This window comes from Thrips palmi, unplaced genomic scaffold, assembly GCF_012932325.1.
Source record: "Thrips palmi isolate BJ-2018 unplaced genomic scaffold, TpBJ-2018v1 HiC_scaffold_16, whole genome shotgun sequence".
In the NCBI taxonomy this organism is placed as follows: domain Eukaryota; kingdom Metazoa; phylum Arthropoda; class Insecta; order Thysanoptera; family Thripidae; genus Thrips; species Thrips palmi.
Window position 1 is genome coordinate 5,902,292 of NW_023144625.1, and position 22,200 is coordinate 5,924,491.

A 22,200-nucleotide genomic window follows, 5' to 3' on the forward strand; every position below is an offset into this window, starting at 1 on the left:
AAATCTGGGATCGAAAAACTGGTCACGGCCTTAAGTACTTGAAGATATCCTAAGACTGGCTGCAATGCCCAATTTGACCCATCGGACCCCCTTCTACCCCCCGGGGGGGGTCCAAAGTGGGGTCTGTGAGGGAAAATTGACACTTTTTCGCTCATAGCGGCCGAACCAGGCATCATATCCAAGACGGCCAAAGTCAGGAAGATGCGGAATTTAAGGGGGCAGTAGCGTCTTTTGCACGTGTTTTGACGATTTTCGAACCTCCTGTTTAGACGTTAATATAAAGATAAGTATGAATGCCAGAGGCAAACGGCAGGCACCATTTGAAAGATAAAAGTTTTTACAACATTTTCAAAAAAAAATATTTTGTTTTAGCATTGAATTAGGATGTTTTGTGTTCTATGCAAAAATGGTCTGCAAAATTACATGGTTTCACTGCGCGCACGATTGCAGCCAAAGTTTTTAACTTTTTACCAATCGGTAAAATGCATCTGAAAAAGCATGAAATTGCCCATAAAATGACCCTTGGGTTTTAATATTGGGCCAGAAAAAATGTGGTTCGTTTCCATCTTAAGTTGAAGATGAGCGTTTCAATAGTTTTTCTTGCCCAATATTGAAACCCAAGGGTCATTTTATGGGCAATTTCATGCTTTTTCAGATGCATTTTACCGATTGGTAAAAAGTTAAAAACTTTGGCTGCAATCGTGCGCGCAGTGACACCATGTAATTTTGCAGACCATTTTTGCATAGAACACAAAACATCCTAATTCAATGCTAAAACAAAATATTTTTTTTTGAAAATGTTGTAAAAACTTTTATCTTTCAAATGGTGCCTGCCGTTTGTCTCTGGCATTCATACATATCTTTATATTAACGTCTAAACAGGAGGTTCGAAAATCGTCAAAACACGTGAAAATGACGCTACTGCCCCCTTAATTACGAAGAGAATGGTATATGATTGAAAACTGTAGGACAACATCCTACGCTTGGCCTAACGCGATTTTTAGTGAAAAACGACGAAATTTCAACAAAAATCGCACCTTGAGCAGGCCGTATCTCAGTAATTATAGGTTCCCGACAAAAATGTTCGAAGTATAATCTTCTTGTCTCGTCGAATTATACAGGAGGGTATGATTTGGGACCTCTGTGGGCTGATCTGGATCTACGAAAATGAATATTTTCGCTTAAAATCCACCGCTTTTCACTATAAATCGCGTTAGGCAAAGCGTAGTATGTTGCCCTTCAGTTTTCATTCATATACCATTCTCTTCGTAATTAAATTCCGCATCTTCCTGACTTTGGCCGTCTTGGATATGATGCCTGGTTCGGCCGCTATGAGCGAAAAAGTGTCAATTTTCCCTCACAGACCCCACTTTGGATCCCCGCGGGGGGTAGAAGGGGGTCCGATGGGTCAAATTGGGCATTGCAGCCGGTCTAAGGATATCTTCAAGTACTTTAGCCCGTGACCAGTTTTTTGATCCCAGATTTTCACTCCACCCTACCCATCGTATCACTGGAACTTTCAAATTTTTCTGTGTTTTCCAGGTTTTGGGAGCACTCTGAGAAAAAATGACGGTAAATCCTGGATAATTTTTTTGCCAAACTTTACCGTACTTCAAAAACCAGTAAGGGAAGGTGGGGTTCAATGGGACGCTTTTTTTGTTTTTGGCCTAGATCCGAGACCGTTGGAGCTAGAATGCCGCCCGATAGCTCAAAATGTTCTTTGTTTATTTGTCTATGACTTTTATTTGACCATAAAATTGAACCCGGGTGGAAGGATCTTTAGTTAAACTGTAGTTTCAACTACAGTACCAAAACTGCAGTTCCCGAACTAAAGTTAGTTTTAAAAAGAAACTGAAGACTAAATACAATTCCACTTTGCAGTTAAAATTGTAGTTTTCTGTCAGTTCACAATGTTGTTTTAGTGTTGATTTGAAGTTCAGATGGAGGTTCAGTTTAAGTTTCAGTTACAATTTACTTAATATCCATTTCTGGAAGTAAAGCGACTGCTGAAAATAAATATTCAAAAACTGTCTCTCATCTAGTATGTTTCCGTACTTAGTATGTATTTTAAACGTATTCTCTTATCGACATACTAACGTTGATAGTTATGTCTCAAAACTAGTTCGTTTCCATACTTCTTATGCAATCTTCTAGTTGTATCAAGTAAAAGTTACATACCACTAGGGGAACTCAAAATTACAGTGGCTGCTTCATTGCTTTTAAAGCAGATGAGGTTTACGTTGAATTTTTTGTCATCTCCCTTTAAAAAAAGTATCAGGTTAAAAGCAAACGTTTAAGGTTTATAGCTAATACAGTTGGCTTTACTTTAAATGGTATAGTTGTTCGCTGTTTAAAAATTTATGCAAGTTTCCCCTTTTTTAAAGTTAGCCTCCCTAGAGAGACAAAGTAACCTTAAGTCTGCGACAAGTTTACGTAAACTGACTTGTCGCAAAGGTCCAAAATATTTTGCTCTTACATTTTTTATACTGACAGTTTAAAATTAAAATTGGTAATAAAATGCAAGTTTGTCATGAAGAGGACTACAACTTTACATAGGATTACTCTAAAATTGCTTGTAGTTTAAAAGATGTAAAAAAATTCTTAGTTTTGATTTTTTTTTATTAAATCTAAATCAAAGTAATTCTGTTAAGTCCTTCATATACCCTTTTTAAAATAAACATAATATTACATGCTAGTAGTATTAAATAACACTTTCGTTGAGTGAAGTTGGAGCAAAGCATACTGACTACCGCAAAAATGGACACTTAGTGGCATCATCCGCTAGGTGGCGCTAGTGTCGCATCATTTACGTCTTCGAGTTAAAAGTGTTCTTGCAGCCGATCAGAGGAATATTTTTGGATCAAACTCTGTGCAGGGCAAATATTTGAGATGCTATGACTCTACCACAAAAGGATTGACCTCGATAGGTGGAATATTAGGGAAATAACTTTGAGTACAACTTTCCTCTCGAGTACGGCTACGGGTCGTAGTTTGGTTAGGCTCCGATCGCTGTGCCCCCAAGTGCATCAGTCCTCGATGCGAAGTATATTTTTTAGGAGTGATCAACTCCAAGAGGAGGTGACTCCACTCACTAGCACCTAAGGTTGAAAACACCTAAGGTGGCAAAATGATAACAGGGCTGAGGCTTTTGAATTTTCACTCTATTTTCGGAAACTGAACCCCAACTACTCTCTGTCTAGTTATTTCAAATGGCTTTTAAGTTGTTCGAAACTAAGGTTGAACTGCAGTTTGACTGCAGTTTAACTAGCACGAAAATGAGGCAGAAACTATAGTTGTTCCAAATAACTGGTAGTTTTTGCATAGTTAAACTGCAGTTTTACTGCAGTTGACTACAGTTTAACTACAATTTTTTTTCTCTTAAAAGTTACTTTTAACTTCTTGATTTTTAAATTTTTTTTTCACTTAAAACAATATATTTTACAACAGAAAAACTCCTGTTTTGTCATATAGTTTTAACTGCAGATCCTTCCACCCGGGAATATACGGCATTTTTGGTCTGTGGAGACATTTTGCCGAAAAGTGTCACTTGTCCCATTGTGCCCCGGGCTGGGGCACAATGGGACAGCCTTGGGGCACATTGGGACACATCCTTTTATGAGCTAAAAATAAAGCGAAGGAGCATTCAAAAAATTGTGGGCAATAGGTTTTGATCTATTTTCGTCACAAACTATTTTAAAAAAGAACTTACGTTCCTGGTTGCCTTAAAAAAATTCCGGAGTATGATGTGTAACAAATGAAGAAAATGCAGTGTTAAATACAGTAAAAAAGCGCAAATGAAATGTTTGATGCCAAAATTCTTGTGAATAACATAATAAACGTATGGTTTGGCTTCATTTAAACATAAACTACAACTAAAACTTGGAAGCCCTTTGATTAACACGTCCCATTGTGCCCCTAACGAGGGTGTCCCATTGTGCCCCGAACGACACGCTGGACTGGACACGCTCTAGCTCTTCAACCCCAAAAGCCAGAGCGCCCAGACAAGTCTCACTGAACCTCAAAAGACCAACGAACACACTGGTGAACTCGCTACGAACGTGCGACAAATACTTTAAATGCTAGATGAAAAACAAAATTCTCCGGTCTTGCTAGTTTTACCTCGTTTTTCTTACATTCGCACTTTGCTTCGACCTGCCGAAAGAACGCTCAGTCGAATAAAGTTCCCGCTTTGTGAAACTAACATGGCAACTGCTGGCCTATAATCGAGCGTAACCCGCAGATCCTACCCCATGGGAACATGAGCGTGGATGCGACGTCGAGGGGATGTTGACTGCCCACGTCGAATCGACGTGTATCGTCGAGTCGACATCGAGCCTTAAATGACGCGCGAGGCGGCGTGGATGGGACGTGGATTAGTTCATCGATCAATATTCTTGTAAAATGTTCACCTTCTTCAAAACAATTTTTTTTTTTTTGCATATGTTGCTTGGTCTGTGTTACATTTTTTGTTACCTTCGCACCCGATGAATTGTTGATGGGATGTCCTTTGTTTCCCGGGATTCGAACCCAGGACCAGTGCCTTACGGCACCGCAACGCTACCAACTGCGCCACGAAGCCGGCTGAGGGACGACACGAAGGCGGGCGATGTGCCTCGCGCTGCTCGCGCACCTTGGTAGACCCGGGCTTTCTGCAACGTTCTAGCGGATTTTCTCCTCAAGCTGGGGAACAGTCTCGACTTGGAAGCGGTGCACGGCATTTTAACAGTTGTTTCCTATCCAATTAGTGTTTGCGGCTGAACATACGCAACGATTATACAATCCACAAACGATCGACGTGGATTGAACGTCGATCCGCAGCAACTCTTTCTTCGACTCAAAATCGACGTGGAAGCGATGTCGAATTATAGCAACGTTTATATCGCTGTAAAATCGACGTGGAATCGATGTCGATCTACAGCGTCTCTCATTCGCTGCAACATCGACGTGGAATCGACGTTGAATTCTTGCAGTAATTATTTCGCTGCGAAATCGACGAACGCTCTACGTCGATTTTGGGTGGAAAAAATCCATCCACCTAATCCACCTATTGCACGTGGATGCAACGTGGATATCACGTGGGTGTTCCCATGGGGTACGAACACCGCAAGGTGGCTAATTTGACAGTGTCCCATTGTGCCCCGTGTCCCATTGTACCCCACCCTCCCTTATCCACCGTACAGTCTACAGTATTTACCGTACTTGTTTTACAAAATATTCCGTAGTCTTTTAACAGTAGTTACCGTTCTTCCGTACAGTCCATGCCGTAGGAAGGACCAGATCTGGTCCCAACAAAGGCCGCTTCCAAGAATTGTACACATCAGGATCTTGAAAAAAGGGGGTCGACCGACTGAAAAATTTTATTGCACCTTTCGATAGGTCTCGTCGAGACCTTTCCAACGAGTGGTGTGAAGGGGGGTCCAGGAGTCCGACTTCAGCAGTTGCGTGCATCAGGAACTTGGAAAAAGAGGGTCAACAGACTAAACAAAATTATAGCAGTTTTTGATAGGTATTAAAAGTACGGGATTGCCGGGTAAAAAAGTACGGCATTCCCTGTAAAAAAGGACGGTATTGCCCGTAAAAAAACGACGGAATTGCCTGTTAAAAAAAGTACAGCGAAGTCTGGAGTAATCAGTACAGGATTTACCGTGATCTTTTCTCGCAGTGAGGTAGGTATGAGGTGCTCAACAGTCATGCTTTTTGTTTGTGCTTATCACGCAGTTCGGGTACGCAGGACATCCTTGTGGCTTTGATAGTAAAGTCGGTTGGCGGCTTTCTTTACGCAACCCAGGTTTTTCGACCCTCCCTTGGCGTACTAGTTGACGAAACCTTTCAAAAGAAATTATATCTTAAACGATTCAAAAGTATTCAAAGTATTAAGGGGCCCAACATCCACTGTACAAAGTATGAACCCGTGCAAAAACTCACTTCTAGACGCATCCAGCACTTTGGGGTGGACACCTACATTGGCAACAACCCCAGTCCTGCTGATGGCAGGGTTTCCGCGGAGTTGGCGCGGCAGAAGTGCTTCCATAATCTGTTCATACAAGGAGCTGGACTGGGCTTGCGTGTCATCGATGATGCGGGTCTGAGTAGCACCATTTAGCCCAAGGTCAGGGCAAACTTCAACCTCTATTTCAAAACAAAAATTCGAGTATAAGTTAACGTTTTAATTTTTTTTTTAAGTTTTTATAAACATATTTTAGAGTGTATACTGAGAAACTTGCATCGCCTTTTTGTTGCGTCAGGCAAGGTAGAGAGAGTTTGCATTTCTTGCCTCTGGGCGGCTACTTCTGTTTCCTCTCGGTGAATTCTGTTCCTTGACACGGGAGGTCGGCTTTCGAAAACCTCGTTTTCTGTACAAATGAAAGTAAAGATTAATCTTATTGGCAAACTGGGAATATCATGGGCTGTCAACTCTCGCGTGGATCCAGAGGGGGCAAAAGGACCTCCTTTTGACCCCTGTTCTGTTCATGGTATAACGGATCTTGTACCAATCACAAGCATTATTTGCATTTCATGGTGTCTCATCGTGCATGAATAAAATGGAAATGGAGTAATTAAATGGAGAAATATGTCACTTTTCCTTTCCTTTCCCTTCCCGTCACCGAAAACGGGCGTGCACTAGTAAATCGCGCTCACTATAAGTAGTCGAAAGACGTGTCCAAGGGTGATGCGTCGTGGTGTTATAGTTGCTAAAACGAGGGGTGGGTTAAGCATGGCCACAGAGGGGCAGTATCGATGAATCTCTTCTTCTCAAGCAGCAGCAGGGAGCTTACAAGGGTTGAGAGAGAGGGGTGAAAAAGGGGCGCGAATAGACCGGCCGACTTAAATTTTTGTACGGGCGCCAGGTCACGCCGAAGAATGAAATGAAAGGCGACGCATCAATGCGCGCAAGCAAAACACACCCTGGAGAGACCGTCGACCGGACTAACGCGAGAACAAAAAACAATGGGTTTTGTACTACATACAAGTGTATTGACTCATTACGACAGAACACACAATAACAAGTGCAACGTGGGGCACGAACCCACTTGAAAATCAACGTACTTGCAGGACACTGTAAATTTTAGTACAGACGGATCACGAGTCGCGGGTAAGGTAACAACAAACCGTAAAGACGAAGTTTTAAGATGCGCACAACTATAAAGTCTAATTCAAACGGAATGTAAAAAACAGTATAACTCACAAAAACTAGAGTAAAGGCCGCGACCCAGATTAGTACTAAAGCAACGGAAATGCTCAACCACAATATTTAATTAACAAACGAGCATGAACTAGACAGAAAAATACAGCACTGTCAAAAATCACGTAACAGCGTTTTAAGAAAATAAAGGGATGCGTAAAAGTACAAAAGTGTACAAAGACCGTTTAAATTACAGTGTCGTTAAAGTCACTAACCGTACCGCGCGAGAGTTTTAGTGGATAAGAAACGAATTTACTTTACAAAGAACAGATCTAGAAATTGACCACTTCACAGATCTAACAAAGTATAACACAAAGTCATACATAATCTACACACGCTGACATAACGCAACGTAACGACAATAGAGACTCTAGGTACGCGCGGCACACAACAAGTACGGGACAAAATACACAAGTACAGTACATACAAGACAACAAACCCTTGGCCAAGGTAAAGAAAAATGAAAGAGTGCACTCACCAAAGGACGACAACAGAAGCGTCGATGACAGAGCGGCGCGGGGCGTCCCCCGGCCACACACACACACTATTTACAGAGTAACACGACGGTTACATTCACAAAAGAGGAACCCGGCCAGCGCGACAGCGTTCAAAACCAGGGTTCAAACAAGTGGTCACATTGTGACGTCACTGCACTTCACAACACTAACACATCACTGCTGGCGAAGCGAGGGCGGCGCCAGGCAAGGCGGCACCGAAGCATGGCGACACACTGTACGGCGACGAGTGTACGGGGCGTACGCGCCGGGCGGCGTCGACGGCGAAGGCTCGGCGGCGGCCGTCGTGGTGGCATCCATCGACACGGCGAGATGAATTGGGCAAGGCATGGTCCGGGACAGGCAGCAGCGGTGGGGCAGGGGCAATCAGATGGTCTAGCCAGTCATGGCGGCGAGAGAGAGCCCCAGACTTGAAGCCCTGTGTACACAATGATTTTCATTAGAAAAACTGCTGGTTTCGACGTGACTGTACCGTGCTGCGCTGTCCAGGATTCACACCTTGCGGGCTTCATCAAGTTGGTCGTCTTCGCAAAGTCCATAATGCCGGGGTTGACGGCGTTGGTGGCGAGTTTGACGGCCACGTGCAGCGGTTACCCGAGACTTCGGCGACGGCGCGAGGCGCAGCGGCGATGCGCGTCCGTCCAAGCGGCTCACAGCTGACTGACTTCGCCGGGCGCGATCGGAGGGGAGGGGGGAGCTGGCGCTGGCGGCGCGTTGCGAGAGGTGGCGCGCTCTGCGGGGTCGGTCGCTCAGCCAACGCGCAGCAGACGACGCTCCGACGCTGGTCGCGCGAAGTTTTGAGTGGAGCGCGTAACAGTCGCCAGGACGGCGGTGGCGCAAGCGGCCGCCGAGGTAGGCAACCCACCGTACACGCTGGCCGGAGACGCGCCCGTCTGGTTTAGGGTGGCGCGGTGGGCTGGAAACGGTCTGAATGTTTTCAGACCACAGTCAGACAGCCGAGCGGGCCTGTCTAAACGTCAACTTGAGACAGCAAGGGTAACTTGAGACACTTCTGCTTTTCCACCTTTTTGGAGCTGCCACCTGGCTCGGCACATTCGGGGGTCCAAACTGCCCTAGCACCAAGGGGTACCAAGTCGACTTTTTGACTGTAAAATGACTGTGTTGATTGCAGGATGACTGCTTCGAGTGCAGTTTTAACAGTAGAATACAGTAGTTGTTTGGAATGTATTCTTGAAAAAGAAATGACATTTTGACAGGAATAAAAAATGAAAGAAGAAAGTTGCAGTCCGTGCACAGCAAGACCCTACTTTGAAAGATTTCATTGGCCGATGCCCGGCCGGAGTGCACTTCAAAGCCTCCTACTCTCTATGTGGGCATGGATACACGCAGTAAAAAGTGGAATTCAACCAATTTTACTATTTGGACAGCATTCATTAGTACACACTCAATGTCATGGGACTTTTTTTGTCCCACGGTTAATGCAATTTTAAGCACATCCGGTGGTGATGCAATTTTGTGTCCGCCAGGCGGGACAAATTGTCTAGTGAAAGTACAAGTTGCAGCTGGCGCCGGACAAAATGTGTCACCAGACGGGATCAAAATTGTACCAGCGTCTGATGTGCTTAAAATTGCATAAACCGTGGGACAAAAAAAGTCCCATGACATTTGTGTAGGTGTCCTTCGTGTCTTCCATTTTATGTACTTCCGGTCCACAACGCAGTTATATGGGAGGGAAATGGGGTTGTGGTAAATATACCCGCGGACGTATTTAAAACCGCCGGAGTCCAGACGAGGCTTGGCTCAGCGTGACACGTATTTATTCAAATATTGTGAAAATGCCAATTTACGCCCATATTTCGTGGTCGTATGGCTGTGTAAATGAATGAGTGTTGACTGGCTGAAAACTGACTTTTCTTGAAAATTCCTTTTTTAAATTGTTCAAACTTTTGTTTTAAAAATTTGTATTTTCTTTTTGAAAACTTTCTTCTTGAAAACTATTGCAGATTCAGAACCCATTCTAGTCAATTCTACGAGATATGAGTCTCTCTAGTTCCCCCCCGCCCCCCAGATCTGAGCAAGTATGCGAACAAAATCTTGCAAGAACCGAAATTTTTAACGTTTCTACAAAACTTTCGAAAAATTGTCCAAAGTCACTTTACTTTTTGGCAAAAAGAAGCTTACTCAATTATCTTACAGGGATACAGTACAAAATCATCAAATCTTGATCCTTTTTCACCAAAATTTTTTTTTACAAAGTGCTTTTATACGTGTAAAGTTCTTCTGTAATTGACTACTTTGACTGTAGTGACTGCCAATTGACCGTGTGACTGTTTTGGAGGCGTACAGTGACTGTTCAGAGTTACGTACCCATCGTCTAGCACTTTTCTTCATACTTGTTTGGAAAGACGATCAAGCGTTTAACGGCGGGTTAGGACCAAGCTGGTCAACGATTTTTCAATTTAAGTAAATTAATCAATTTTAGAGAATTGTTACAAGTCTCCCTTGGTACTCGAAACACGTCTTGTTGAGACCCGACTGTGGTATCTCTCAACCCTATTATTTCAACAATCTAAATGTAGCATTGGTTTTGAGAGAAATCCATCATTCATCGGGTAACACTGACTTTTATACAGGGTGTGCAAACTTTACATTATCATTACCTTAACGTTAACTAAGGAATTAACGTTATTACTATGACTTTTATTTTGTTAGTTAATGTTAGTATCACAACTATAATATGTTGAGTTTATTAAGGTTAATTCTTTAGGGCGGCCATTAACGTTATTCAATTATCGATAATAGGTTATACCGAAAAAAACACGTCTTAAAACATTGTTGTTAAGGTTTATAACAGTTATGAAGAAATAACGTTAACGTTAATGTGCACATAACAATTGTGGACTTAAACACAAAATTCGAGGTTAGCAAATAACGTTAATTATTTTAACTAAAATCATTCGTGGATTTCGTGGCACGCAAATAACGTTAATTGCTACAGTTACAATCGAGAATGTAATTGCCACCCCGCACTTTGCAAACGCAATTGTGCATGGCACCGAGGGGTGAATCACTAGTGTACTCATGTGTACAAATTCGCCCGTACTCAGTGTACTCACAAGTTTAAAAAGGGTGAAATTCACTAGTTTTTCGACTGATTTGGCTTTGAGTGCCGTTTAAAACGCTAAATAAAGCCTAAAAATGTTTACAAATGTGAAATTTATGAGTAAAACAAGGTGTACTCACCCGTACTCATGTACTCATGTGTACACAAGAACGCTGAGTGATTCACCCCTCGCATGGCACGCTGTTCTGAACACTGTGCTTGTCAGGTACACAACAACAGTGTGTCTGACTAGGTCCTGCATGGGTCCTAGGTAGGTCCTAGGCACAATAAAACCCCCCGTCTCATGTCGCGAGGCACGGCCGGCACGGGAAATGGCTTCCACTGAATTAACGTTAATAATCGTTATGGTTCCTAACATTTAATATTGGTGCATCTATCAATAGTTACAACTAATTAACGTTATGACACGATATCATAAGATTAAAAATAAACAATAAAATGCTACAAATAAAAACCCCTATTCTTTTAACATAAATTGCTCTGAAACTGGATTACCGTTATTCTTTTACCGAAAAGTAATTTGATAAACTTAAATTCGGTATAAAAAATAACCAGATAAAAATTAACGTAAAATTTATGAGTGAAGTGAATAACGTTAAAGGACGAGCAAACACTTAAAGGTTACTAGTTATAACTTTTAACAAATAACTTAACGCTAACTATAATGATAATGTTATGTTATTACACCCTGCTTTTATAGAAAATGGTAACTGTGCGGGGTAACTTGAGACACCATATTTCATTGAATTTGACTGAAGTTGAGTGGCGTAAATTGACACTGGCACCTCCTTGTGGCAGGCTAAAGTCGAAGAGAGGGACGTTTAAGGGCGAATGTTAAAGGAAAAAGAGTGATTTTCACCTTTTGGAGTGGTTTTCCTAAACCTGCGGCGTACTCGAACTTTTTTTCGGCGAATATGTTAGATGAGCCCTTCATCCGGACATCCAATTCTTGTGGCAGGCTAAAGTCGAAGAGAGGGACGTTTAAGGGCGAATGTTAAAGGAAAAAGAGTGATTTTCACCTTTTGGAGTGGTTTTCCTAAACCTGCGGCGTACTCGAACTTTTTTTCGGCGAATATGTTAGATGAGCCCTTCATCCGGACATCCAATTGGTTTGATAGGTCAAAATCGATTTCGAACACGAAAACCACAAAACTTTTATGAAATGTCTAAAAAGTTGGAAACAGTTACAAATTTTTTTTCGTGCCTCGGGTTGATAAACGGTAGCCAGATTCTTGTTCCCCGGCCGATTTTACATTGGAGACTATATTTTGAGCCAAATCAAGCGAAAAGCGGCCGAGAAAATACTAAAAAGTTGTCAGAGAAATCGAAAATTGGCCCTATCTTCCAAACCGTTAATTTTTCGGACCTAAAATTTTGGGGCGTTTTTCAGACTCATAAGACGTACCTTTGACCAAAAATTGAGCGAAATCGGCACCGGTCGTGTACCTCGACTGGACTTCTTAAAAAAATGCCTCTATGTGAATTACTTACGAGCTTTCAAGAGGAATGACCGGAGGCCGGCGTTGAACCCGGGACTCCTTCACGCTGGTTTGATACCACCACTCTGCCACTGCTCCTACGCACTCTAAAAAAATGTTGTAAATTTACAGAAAAAAATTGGATGATGTCATTATGTTTTGTCAAGTACAACACATGTTGTAAATCTACGATAAAAAAAATTAGGTGATCTCGTTGTTCTTAGTCAGGGCTGTAAGCGGTTGAACCTTGCACCTTCTGACCCCGGTATGGCGCTTTGCACGAGTGTTCTAGAGACCCAAAATAACGATTTGAGAGTTGGAGGCACCCTGGGGAACGCTGCAGGGACCGGTGGGAAGCAAAAATTTACTTTTTGCAGAAAAAAATCCTATTTGACGCCTAAAAATTACCGGAAATCGCCGCTGCATGCGTATATCTTGTCAAATGTGGACCCACTTCTGTCTTCCTGGCTTTACAAATTTTGCTTCAACATGGACCTTCACTTACCAAGACGTAGAAGAGTGTCATATTGTCCTTGTGGAAATATCTTTCAGAATTGTGTACACCTAAATTAGCGTGAATGTCTTTGAGGTTGCTCAGAGTTCCAAGTCATTTCTTTTGATGAATGTTAGAGTTGTTGCTTCTTTTCTCGGGCCGTTCCCTTATCGAAACTGACACAGTGGACTCAAAACGCATCCTAAGAGAAGGATCATCATTGTTTGTGCTGCGCGAGAAATATTGTTGGCTGAGCGATAGCGAAGCCTGTTACTCCGGTGGGGTTGAAAAGTTTTTTCTGTCTGTCTGTCTATCCGCACACTGTTAAAAAAATTTACTGAAAATTCATAATTTTTTGTAAGAAGTCGATTTACTTACATTCAGTCTGAATTTTCATACCAAAACTTTCATACTTCGCGGTCTGAAAGTTTCAGACGACGTTAGTCTGAATTTTCAGATCAACATGTTGTATGAAAAATGATACCAGTCGGTCTATTTTATCAGACTAAGTTGTACGAAGACATTGAACAGTCGCACCAAAAAATGCCACTCTGTAGAGTAGAACTCAAATCGGCGAACTTTTGCCATCGGTATATCGTAGACGCTCAGCGGATCGTCTCGGCTCAAAAATTAGGTACACGGCAGTAGACTCCTACTTGCAAAGGTAGTGAAGAGGCTAGAGGTGACTGCTGAATTGCGAGGGAGAGCGGCCTTAGCCCAACCACGCGCCGACCCGTGGCCATGCGCGAGAGTGAAATTGTATTCTTTGTTATTTAGCTTATACTGCACTTATAACCTGAATCTTGCTTTGGTGCGCTCATGCCCTTTCAGACAATCACTTGGAATAAGTTTGTAACAAAATGTTCGCAATTTCGCCTTCAAGTGGCAATTTTAGCTCCAAAAGATCATCCATGCGACACTAGTGCCACCTAGCGGATAGAGCAATAAGTGTCCATTTCGGAGCTCTGAAACATTCTCTATGCTTTTACGACACTAAACGTAAATATTATTTGAAATACAACAGCAGTATTGATAAAAGTTCTGAGAAAATCGAAAAATGTACAAAGGGGACGGTTTTTTTTTTCACTCGTTTTCCGATTTCACAAGTATGAATTTAGTTTTCGGACGACAATGTACAAAACTTGATAGCCATCGCTCTAAATATTCAGACTTGCTAGTCTAAATTCAAATTTCAGACAACAGGTCAAACTTTTCAGACAGTTGGTCTTAATATTTGTACCATTTTATGAATTTACGATTCAGACCACCAAGTAAGACGAAATCAGTCTGAATTTTCATATTTTTTTTAACAGTGCACTAAGGGAGAGTGGGGTAATTCCGGACGCTTTTTTTCTTTTTGATCTTTGAGCTTGAATATGCTTCTTGGGTCAAATGTTATTACATGAGAGTAAAGTATGGACCTTTACCTTCACAATGATATACATGAAAGCCAAATCTCAGCAACGGTTAGGGATATATAGGCGCCTAACAAAAGCCCTGCACGTGTCCGGAATTACCCCAGCCTGGGGTAATTCCGGACGATCTATGGGGCAATTCCGGACGACCTTAAAATTTGACACTACTCGAGCTTACTTTCGCTTGTTTTGATGGCAGGCATGCTTTTAGAAGGCGTACAAGGACATTTGCTGCGAACTGAAGTGTTTGATTATTACTCAAAGCATATTATAAGGAATAGTTTTTTTATCAAAACCCCTAAATTGACAACACTGTCTTGAGTAAAGCTCTTTAACATAGCTGCAATACTATTTTTCGTTCTTTCTTTATCCTTCGTAACGGTGGGGATGCATGTCCACAATTTTGAACCCACTACCTTAATATGATGCGGGAAATTGAAGAAAATAATACTTCTTGTCTGGTTCTACCCCACAGGTAGTGAAAACCTTTGATGTTCAATTGTAAGAAAACGGCGAGCCATACGAGCACTCCCGAAACGCCAAAGTAAAGTCCAATGACCATATAATATGATAAAATTTTAGTCATGGGACTGAACTTGATGGTAAGGTACGATAAGTACATGGAAATACGGGGAAAAGATGCAGCTTTTGCCTATTTTTGATGGTACTCAAAATTCGTGAAGCGACCACAGCCAAACGGTTTGACCTCCTACCTTGGCGATTTGGAATTATCATTTTTAACTGATTATCTTCCTCTGTTAGGCGGGCTTTTGAGTTATCTTCACTCAAACCCAGTGAAAATCGAAGTGTCCGGAATTACCCCGTGTCCGGAATTACCCCATTCCCCCTTCTTCCTCCTGAACGGCTCAAACGATCTCGGTGAGATTTAGCGCACTTTTTGAGTGTGTCCTTGGCTCAGCACACGAGAAATTTCACTATCCTAGCTCAACTGATTCAGTTATTATAGTCAAAAAACACCTAAAAAAAGGGCGAAAAATCGAGAAATCGAGTTTTCTGCAGGCAGATCAGTTCTGTCTTGAAGGGGGAATCGGGGAGCGGAGCCCCCCAGCCCCGACAAGTAAAAAAGTTACAGGGGTCAAGATCGCGTTATCCGTAGGTGAAGCAACTGTATCTAGAAGGAAGGGAGGTGGGGGGGGGGGGGGGGGGGGGAAGCATGCAACAAGTTGGCAGTAAGCGACAATGGACAAGCCGTAGGCCAAGGTAGGTACAGTCGATTCTGTCATTTTGTCCACCTACCCGGGAGGAGCTGCGGACAAAATGAAAACAGCCTGGGCGGATTAGGCCGCCGTAATCCCTACCGGCGAGGCCAGGCACCGGCCGGGGGCGCCCGTCCAGCCAAAGTAGTGGGGATGACTTGTGGACAAAATGACAACAGTAGAAATGGACAAAATGACAGAGTCGACTGTACGCCAGGCGCGGATTGGAGGAACAGGCAGCGAGACATCGCGAAGCCTGTAACGACAAGACGCGGTCTGGCGTAAACCTTCCTTGTAATGTAAGCTCTGAGGGTAGGTAACCGAAGAGAAGACGTAGATGTTTACTGAACACGGGCGTGTTGCTGATTGAAGTAAAATGAAAGAGTTACCACGCCAGAAAGCTGATAACAATATTTCTCGCGTTGCAAAAACATTATGATACTTCTCTTAGGGGGCGCTTCGTGCCAACTGTGTCAGTTTCAATGAGTGTTCGGCCCCAGCAAACAAGCATCAACCCCAACACACATCAAGAGAAATGACTTTGGACTTTCAGCAACCTCAAAGACATTGTAGCTAATTTTGGTGTGCTCATTAGTGAGAGATATTTCCCCAATGACATAATGACACTCTTTTACGTCTTGGTTACTGAAGCTCGATGATGAAGCAGAATTTGTAAAGCTAAAAAGACAGAAAAGGGTCCACATATGACGAGATATACGCATGCAGCGGCGATTTCGGGAAATTGTAAGGCGTTTCATACGAATTTTCCTACAAAAAGTAGATTTTCACTTCCCAGCGGTCCCTGCAGCGTTTCCCAGAGTGCCTCCAACTCTAAAATCGTTATTTTGGGTCTCTAGAACACCCGTGCAAAGCGCCAGACCGGGGCCAAAAAGTGCAAGGTTGGTTCCAAATCTGTCGCTTACAGCCCTGACTATCTTTAGACAGTACAACACTTGTTGTACATTAATAGAGAGAAATTGGGTTATAATCTTGTTGTTTAGTGCAAAGTACAACTAATGCCGTTAACTTATGAAAAAAATTGGATTTCCTGTTCATTTACCGGAGTTTCTCTGAAAAAAGAAAGGGGAGGTGCGCTTCAAGTGTCATGGTACAGCTGACACCTTGATTCCTGTATGTCCACTGTTAAAAAAAATCTTAAAATTCAGACCAATTTTGTAAGACCTGGTGGTCTGATTTCTGAATTAAGACCAGAAGTATTCAAAAGAAGAATCCTCGGATGAATTTTAAGACTTTCGCAGTCTTAAAAACAAATTCAGACCATCCAGACAAAAAGTCTGACAGGGGTGACTGAAAATTCAGACTAAGTACAAGACCATGTAGTCTGAATCGCCTTTTCAGACTATTCTCCTGAAAAGGAAGACCGATTGATCTTAAATTTCAAACTGGTTGTGTATTTTCAGACCATGGGTCTGAAACGGGAGACGTATTGTTCTAAAATGTCAGACTGGTTACCTCATTTGCCCAAATTTAACCGCAATATTTGAGCGCTCGATACAGAATCTTAAATATTCACGAACAGCCCAAATTGTCCGTAGTTTAACTCCCGCAACACGCGCTTTGTTTGTTTATTTGTGGCCTCCCAGCGTCCAGCGAGCGCGCTTGGAGTCATCGGCATCCTGCAGCCGTGCTCTCAGAGCGGTTCCGTGGTGTAATGGATAACCCGCAAAGCCGACGAGCGAGGATTCGATGGTTCGAATACCAAGATATTCGGAGTATCCGAGTAAAGAGAACGGCCGATAAGTTACGCGCAAGTTACATCAAAGACTTCCCTCGCAATGGAGTGAAGGTTCAACGTTACAATTTTGTGTTTTTGTCTGAATTTTCTTCAGACTGGCCGTGTCTAATAATTCAGACCACCTAAATCTTAATTTTCAGACCACCCAATTCTAAACTTTGAGACCACCCTATTCTAAACTTTGAGACCACCCTATTCTAAATTTTCAGACCGCCGAAATGGTCTGAAATTTCAGAACCCCTTACTTAGTCAATTAACTTCAGTCAAATTTTGTCTGAAATTTCAGAATTTTTTTTTACAGTGTCTTTGTAGCTCAGTGGTAAAGAGCGTGCGCCGCAAGTGAAACATCACAGGTTCAAAACCACCAGATAGACCTGTGTTTCAATATTTTACATCTTTTGCTGTAAATTGGCAAAGACAAAAGCATTCAAAACTTTACAAGTTGTCGTAAAACGATGACTTTTTCATTCATTTGATGATCATGGTTTTATTTGGCAACAGCCTTCTAGGACCGAAAAAATTTGCCCTTCTTTGTCGCAAAAAAAAACAAAGCTGCCTGTTAAGGTACAAACGTGTCGTAATTTTCAAAAACAACGAGTTTGTGGTAAAAAATTTTGCAGAAGTTTTGTTGTAAATTTACAAAGAAAAATTCTTAGAGTGCGTCTTGACCGAAGGCCTACAGGGCTATACGATCCTTTATTCGGCCGGTCTCAGTACTTCACCTTGGCAGAAGACAACTTTTCAAGTTATGGCGAGGCAAAGCTACCTTTCAATAGCCACAACTTGAAACTTTCCAACTGTGGCTACACACTAAATGCCATGGGACTTTTTTTGTCCCACGGTTTATGCAGATATGTCATATGTGCGCAACAACTAGAATTTTCCATTACCAATGGCTCGTTTAATTTAAGGTTGTGGCCGAGAAGAGTTTCGTTTCCTTAGCCAAATGGTAAATTTCGCGGTGCGACTTGAAATTGGAGTTGCCGTTGGCTCAATTTATTTGAAGCTGTGGCCGAGAAAAGGATCCTGTCTCGAGCCACTGGCGCTTTAAAGTCTCTTTGAAGTTTGGCTAAGATAAGTCCCTGGACCACTGGCATAAGAAAATTCAAGTTATTTTATACAGTGTAAGCATCCGTGGACCTCAGACGGACAGACGACACACACGCACGCACTCTGCATGCAACCGACCACCCGCCTTCAGGTGCCCTATCAATACTAGATTTGGACAGGCCCAAAACGCGGCTGTACCAAATTTAAGGTAGTCGTTTCGAGAACAGTTCATAGGCGTGGATTCAGATTAACTTAAATCCCTCCTCTAGAAACTGTTAAAGAGACCAACCTCAATCGGGACAATGCATTTGGCCGGAGCGTTCTCCTTAGTCGGACAAGTTCACTAATTATTAATTTATTTATTTTTTTTTTTGGGGGGGGGAGATATTTTGAAGGCTTCTAAGCACAGGTGGCAACGAATAGCCGGAGAGGTATCGTTGCCACTTTGACGTCAGTGAAATGATTGGAGCTCTTTTAAAACAACACAGTCTGTCGCCTCAAACCACTGCGGGAGAAGGGCCCTTCTCATCTGCCTCGTCCGGGATCCCTTCTGCAAGTGTTTACAGCGACATTGCTCCGAGTGACGCTTGGCGGAGCGAGGAGATCCGTTCGCCACCTCAAACAGCGACAGCACAAGGCCGTTGTCACCATGTGCCGACTGCCAACGTCTTCGGAAAGGTCAAACAACGGGACTAGTTGAAACAGGTGTTCGCCTTTGCTTGCATTCCAGAATTGGATTGAACATTCCGCCATCTGGGTCAACAGCACTCGCGCCAGGAAATATTCCCAAGCAATGACGTCTTCGACTCGCATACCGAGCGGTATAAAAGGAGCGTCGAGGCGCAGAAACAGCAAGACGCCCTCCCGTCCTCAAACCAAGCCATGAAGTTCCTGTGCATCGCTTTGGCGCTCTGCGCCGTGGTGAGTATGGTTGATAGGAACACGAAACTCTTGCAAAAGAGGTGCCTTCAAATCCAAAGGCCCGGATCTTTAAAAGTAAAGGCACAGTCCCTCTAGTTACTGGTCTGGACCATTGTGTTGTACGTCCGGTCTCGAAATATGAAGGCACGTACAGCGAAATGACGAAGGACCTTTCCACTGTAAGCCAGAGGAACGATGGAGGCAGTCAAAATATCGGACGGGTTTTGAGCTTCAGGGTTGCAAAATGGGACTCGAATCCGACGTCTGACCCTCCAATTGATTCCTCGTTCGGCCATTGGTGGAGTCGGACGTTCGTTTCTAGTTTCTTTAGCGACTAACCAGCTCAAGACGCGTCTAGAATTTTGCCCGCCTCCACCGTTCTTCTGGCCCACAGTGGTCGCTTGGGGCAGGTGGGTTTTAAACCAGTGTGTTGTTCCAGGCTTCGGCCAGCCCCATCGTTGTCGACAGTCAGGTGGGTGACCTGCCTCTGAGCGTGAGCCAGGACGCCATCAAAGCCGTTGGTGAGGCCTCCGAGGCCGCCGCCCGCGCCGCCGAGGCTAGCATTGCCACCGGCCTGAAGGCCTTCGAGGAGGCCTCCAACCTCGCCACTGCCGCCGCCGAGACTGGTCTTGCCAGCGGCCTCAACGCCATTCGTAAGGCCTCCAGCCTTGGCTCCAACGGTGTCGCCGCCGCTCAGGGCCTCTTGGGCAACGGCCTGCGCCTTGCCGGCAACTTCGCCCCCTCTTCCGGCTTCCTCTCCGGCGTCGCTACCCCCGCTTTCCTCAGGAGGCAGACCCGCGATGTGACCCTGAACGTGGACGTTGACACCGACAACGCTGACGCCGTCGACGCCGACGCTGCCGTCAACGCCCTCGCCACTGGACTTCAGGTATGTACAAAACGAAACGGCACACTTCATGTTTATGTAGAAATTTGTACGTGTAAGGGAGGGTGGGGTACAATGGGACACGGGGCACAATGGGACACTGTCAAATTAGCCACCTTGCGGTGTTCGTAGGATCTGCGGGTTACGCTCGATTATAGGCCAGCAGTTGCCATGTTAGTTTCACAAAGCGGGAACTTTATTCGACTGAGCGTTCTTTCGGCAGGTCGAAGCAAAGTGCGAATGTAAGAAAAACGAGGTAAAACTAGCAAGACCGGAGAATTTTGTTTTTCATCTAGCATTTAAAGTATTTGTCGCACGTTCGTAGCGAGTTCACCAGTGTGTTCGTTGGTCTTTTGAGGTTCAGTGAGACTTGTCTGGGCGCTCTGGCTTTTGGGGTTGAAGAGCTAGAGCGTGTCCAGTCCAGCGTGTCGTTCGGGGCACAATGGGACACCCTCGTTAGGGGCACAATGGGACGTGTTAATCAAAGGGCTTCCAAGTTTTAGTTGTAGTTTATGTTTAAATGAAGCCAAACCATACGTTTATTATGTTATTCACAAGAATTTTGGCATCAAACATTTCATTTGCGCTTTTTTACTGTATTTAACACTGCATTTTCTTCATTTGTTACACATCATACTCCGGAATTTTTTTAAGGCAACCAGGAACGTAAGTTCTTTTTTAAAATAGTTTGTGACGAAAATAGATCAAAACCTATTGCCCACAATTTTTTGAATGCTCCTTCGCTTTATTTTTAGCTCATAAAAGGATGTGTCCCAATGTGCCCCAAGGCTGTCCCATTGTGCCCCAGCCCGGGGCACAATGGGACAAGTGACACTTTTCGGCAAAATGTCTCCACAGACCAAAAATGCCGTATATTCAATTTTATGGTCAAATAAAAGTCATAGACAAATAAACAAAGAACATTTTGAGCTATCGGGCGGCATTCTAGCTCCAACGGTCTCGGATCTAGGCCAAAAACAAAAAAAGCGTCCCATTGAACCCCACCTTCCCTTAATTTGATTGATTTTGTGCACACGTTGAATTTGCATAATTTATGCGTGTAATTTGATTGATTTTGTGCACACGTTGAATTTGCATAATTTATGCGTGTATTTATCGAAAATTGAGCACAGTTTGACAAAAAACGTCACACAGGTAAAATTACACCGCTTCCACGCACACACTAAACGTTTAACGTGTGCAACGCAAATCCAAGTGCAGGCGCGCAGAGACAAAATGCCCCACGTTTCGTAAGCGGAGCCAAACTGCAGACTCAATATTCCTATTTACAATTTCCGTTTGAGGTCTCATACACTAATTTATGTCATGGGACTTTTTTGTCTCATGAATGATGCAATTTTGTTCCGCCTGGCGGACACAAAATTGCATCACCACCGGATGTGCTTAAAATTGCATCATTCATGGGACGAAAAAAGTCCCCTGACATTTGTGGAGGTGCCCATTAAGGTTTACTTACACTCTAAAAATATAACATTAACTTATAGCATGGGCCCACGAGACGGTCAAGTGTTAGAAAAATGTTCCAAAGTACATTGGACGTGTTTTTGAGAGTCGGTAACTTTTCCTTTGTTTTTTACACACACCTAAAATCCTAACAAAGCTGTATTAATGCGCACAAACGTCAATGAATATTTATAAAATGTCGATTGAAGGATGAGAGTGCTGTCCGTTGCGGTTGCCGTTTCAAGATGCAATGACCATGTCGTGCCGAACGTGACCCACTGCAATGTTTACACGGTCGCCTTGCTTAACCAAAACATTTGCGTTGCGTCCTTCAGGCTGTGGAGAACGCCAAGGACGTCGCTGAGGCTTCCATCGTCGCCGCTCAGGAGGCCGCCGCCGACGCCGCCAATGTCGCTCAGGAGGCTGTCATCGCCACCGGCCTCAAGGCCACCGAGGAGGCCTCCGACGCCGCCGCCCTCGCCGCCGAGGCTGTCATCGCCAAAGGCCTGAAGATCGCCCAGGAGGTCGTCAGGGCCGGCGAAGAACTCGCCGAAGCCGGCATCACCAACGGCTTCAAGGCCGCCGACGCCGCCGCCAAGGCCGCCCAGACCGGCATCGCCACCGGCCTGAGGGCTGTCCAGCAGGGCACCAACGTCGCCTCCCTCGCCGCCCAGACCGGTCTGGAGACCGGCCTCAACGCCTTCAGGCAGGCCGCCAACGTCGCCGGCAACGCTGCC

The 22,200-nt window shown here is 43.9% G+C and overlaps 1 protein-coding gene across 1 annotated transcript in view; it reads left to right on the plus strand.

The window, feature by feature from the left end:
- Positions 1-18,956: 18,956 nt before the first annotated feature.
- Positions 18,957-22,200, plus strand: part of LOC117642940 (protein DR_1172-like) — a 3,864-nt gene continuing 620 nt past the window's right edge. The window contains exons 1-3 of the mRNA XM_034381577.1: positions 18,957-19,113; positions 19,553-20,002; positions 21,799-22,197. Of these exons, the coding sequence (XP_034237468.1) occupies positions 19,075-19,113; positions 19,553-20,002; positions 21,799-22,197 (888 nt within the window). The 5' untranslated portion in view covers positions 18,957-19,074. The remainder of the gene's footprint in view (positions 19,114-19,552; positions 20,003-21,798; positions 22,198-22,200) is intronic.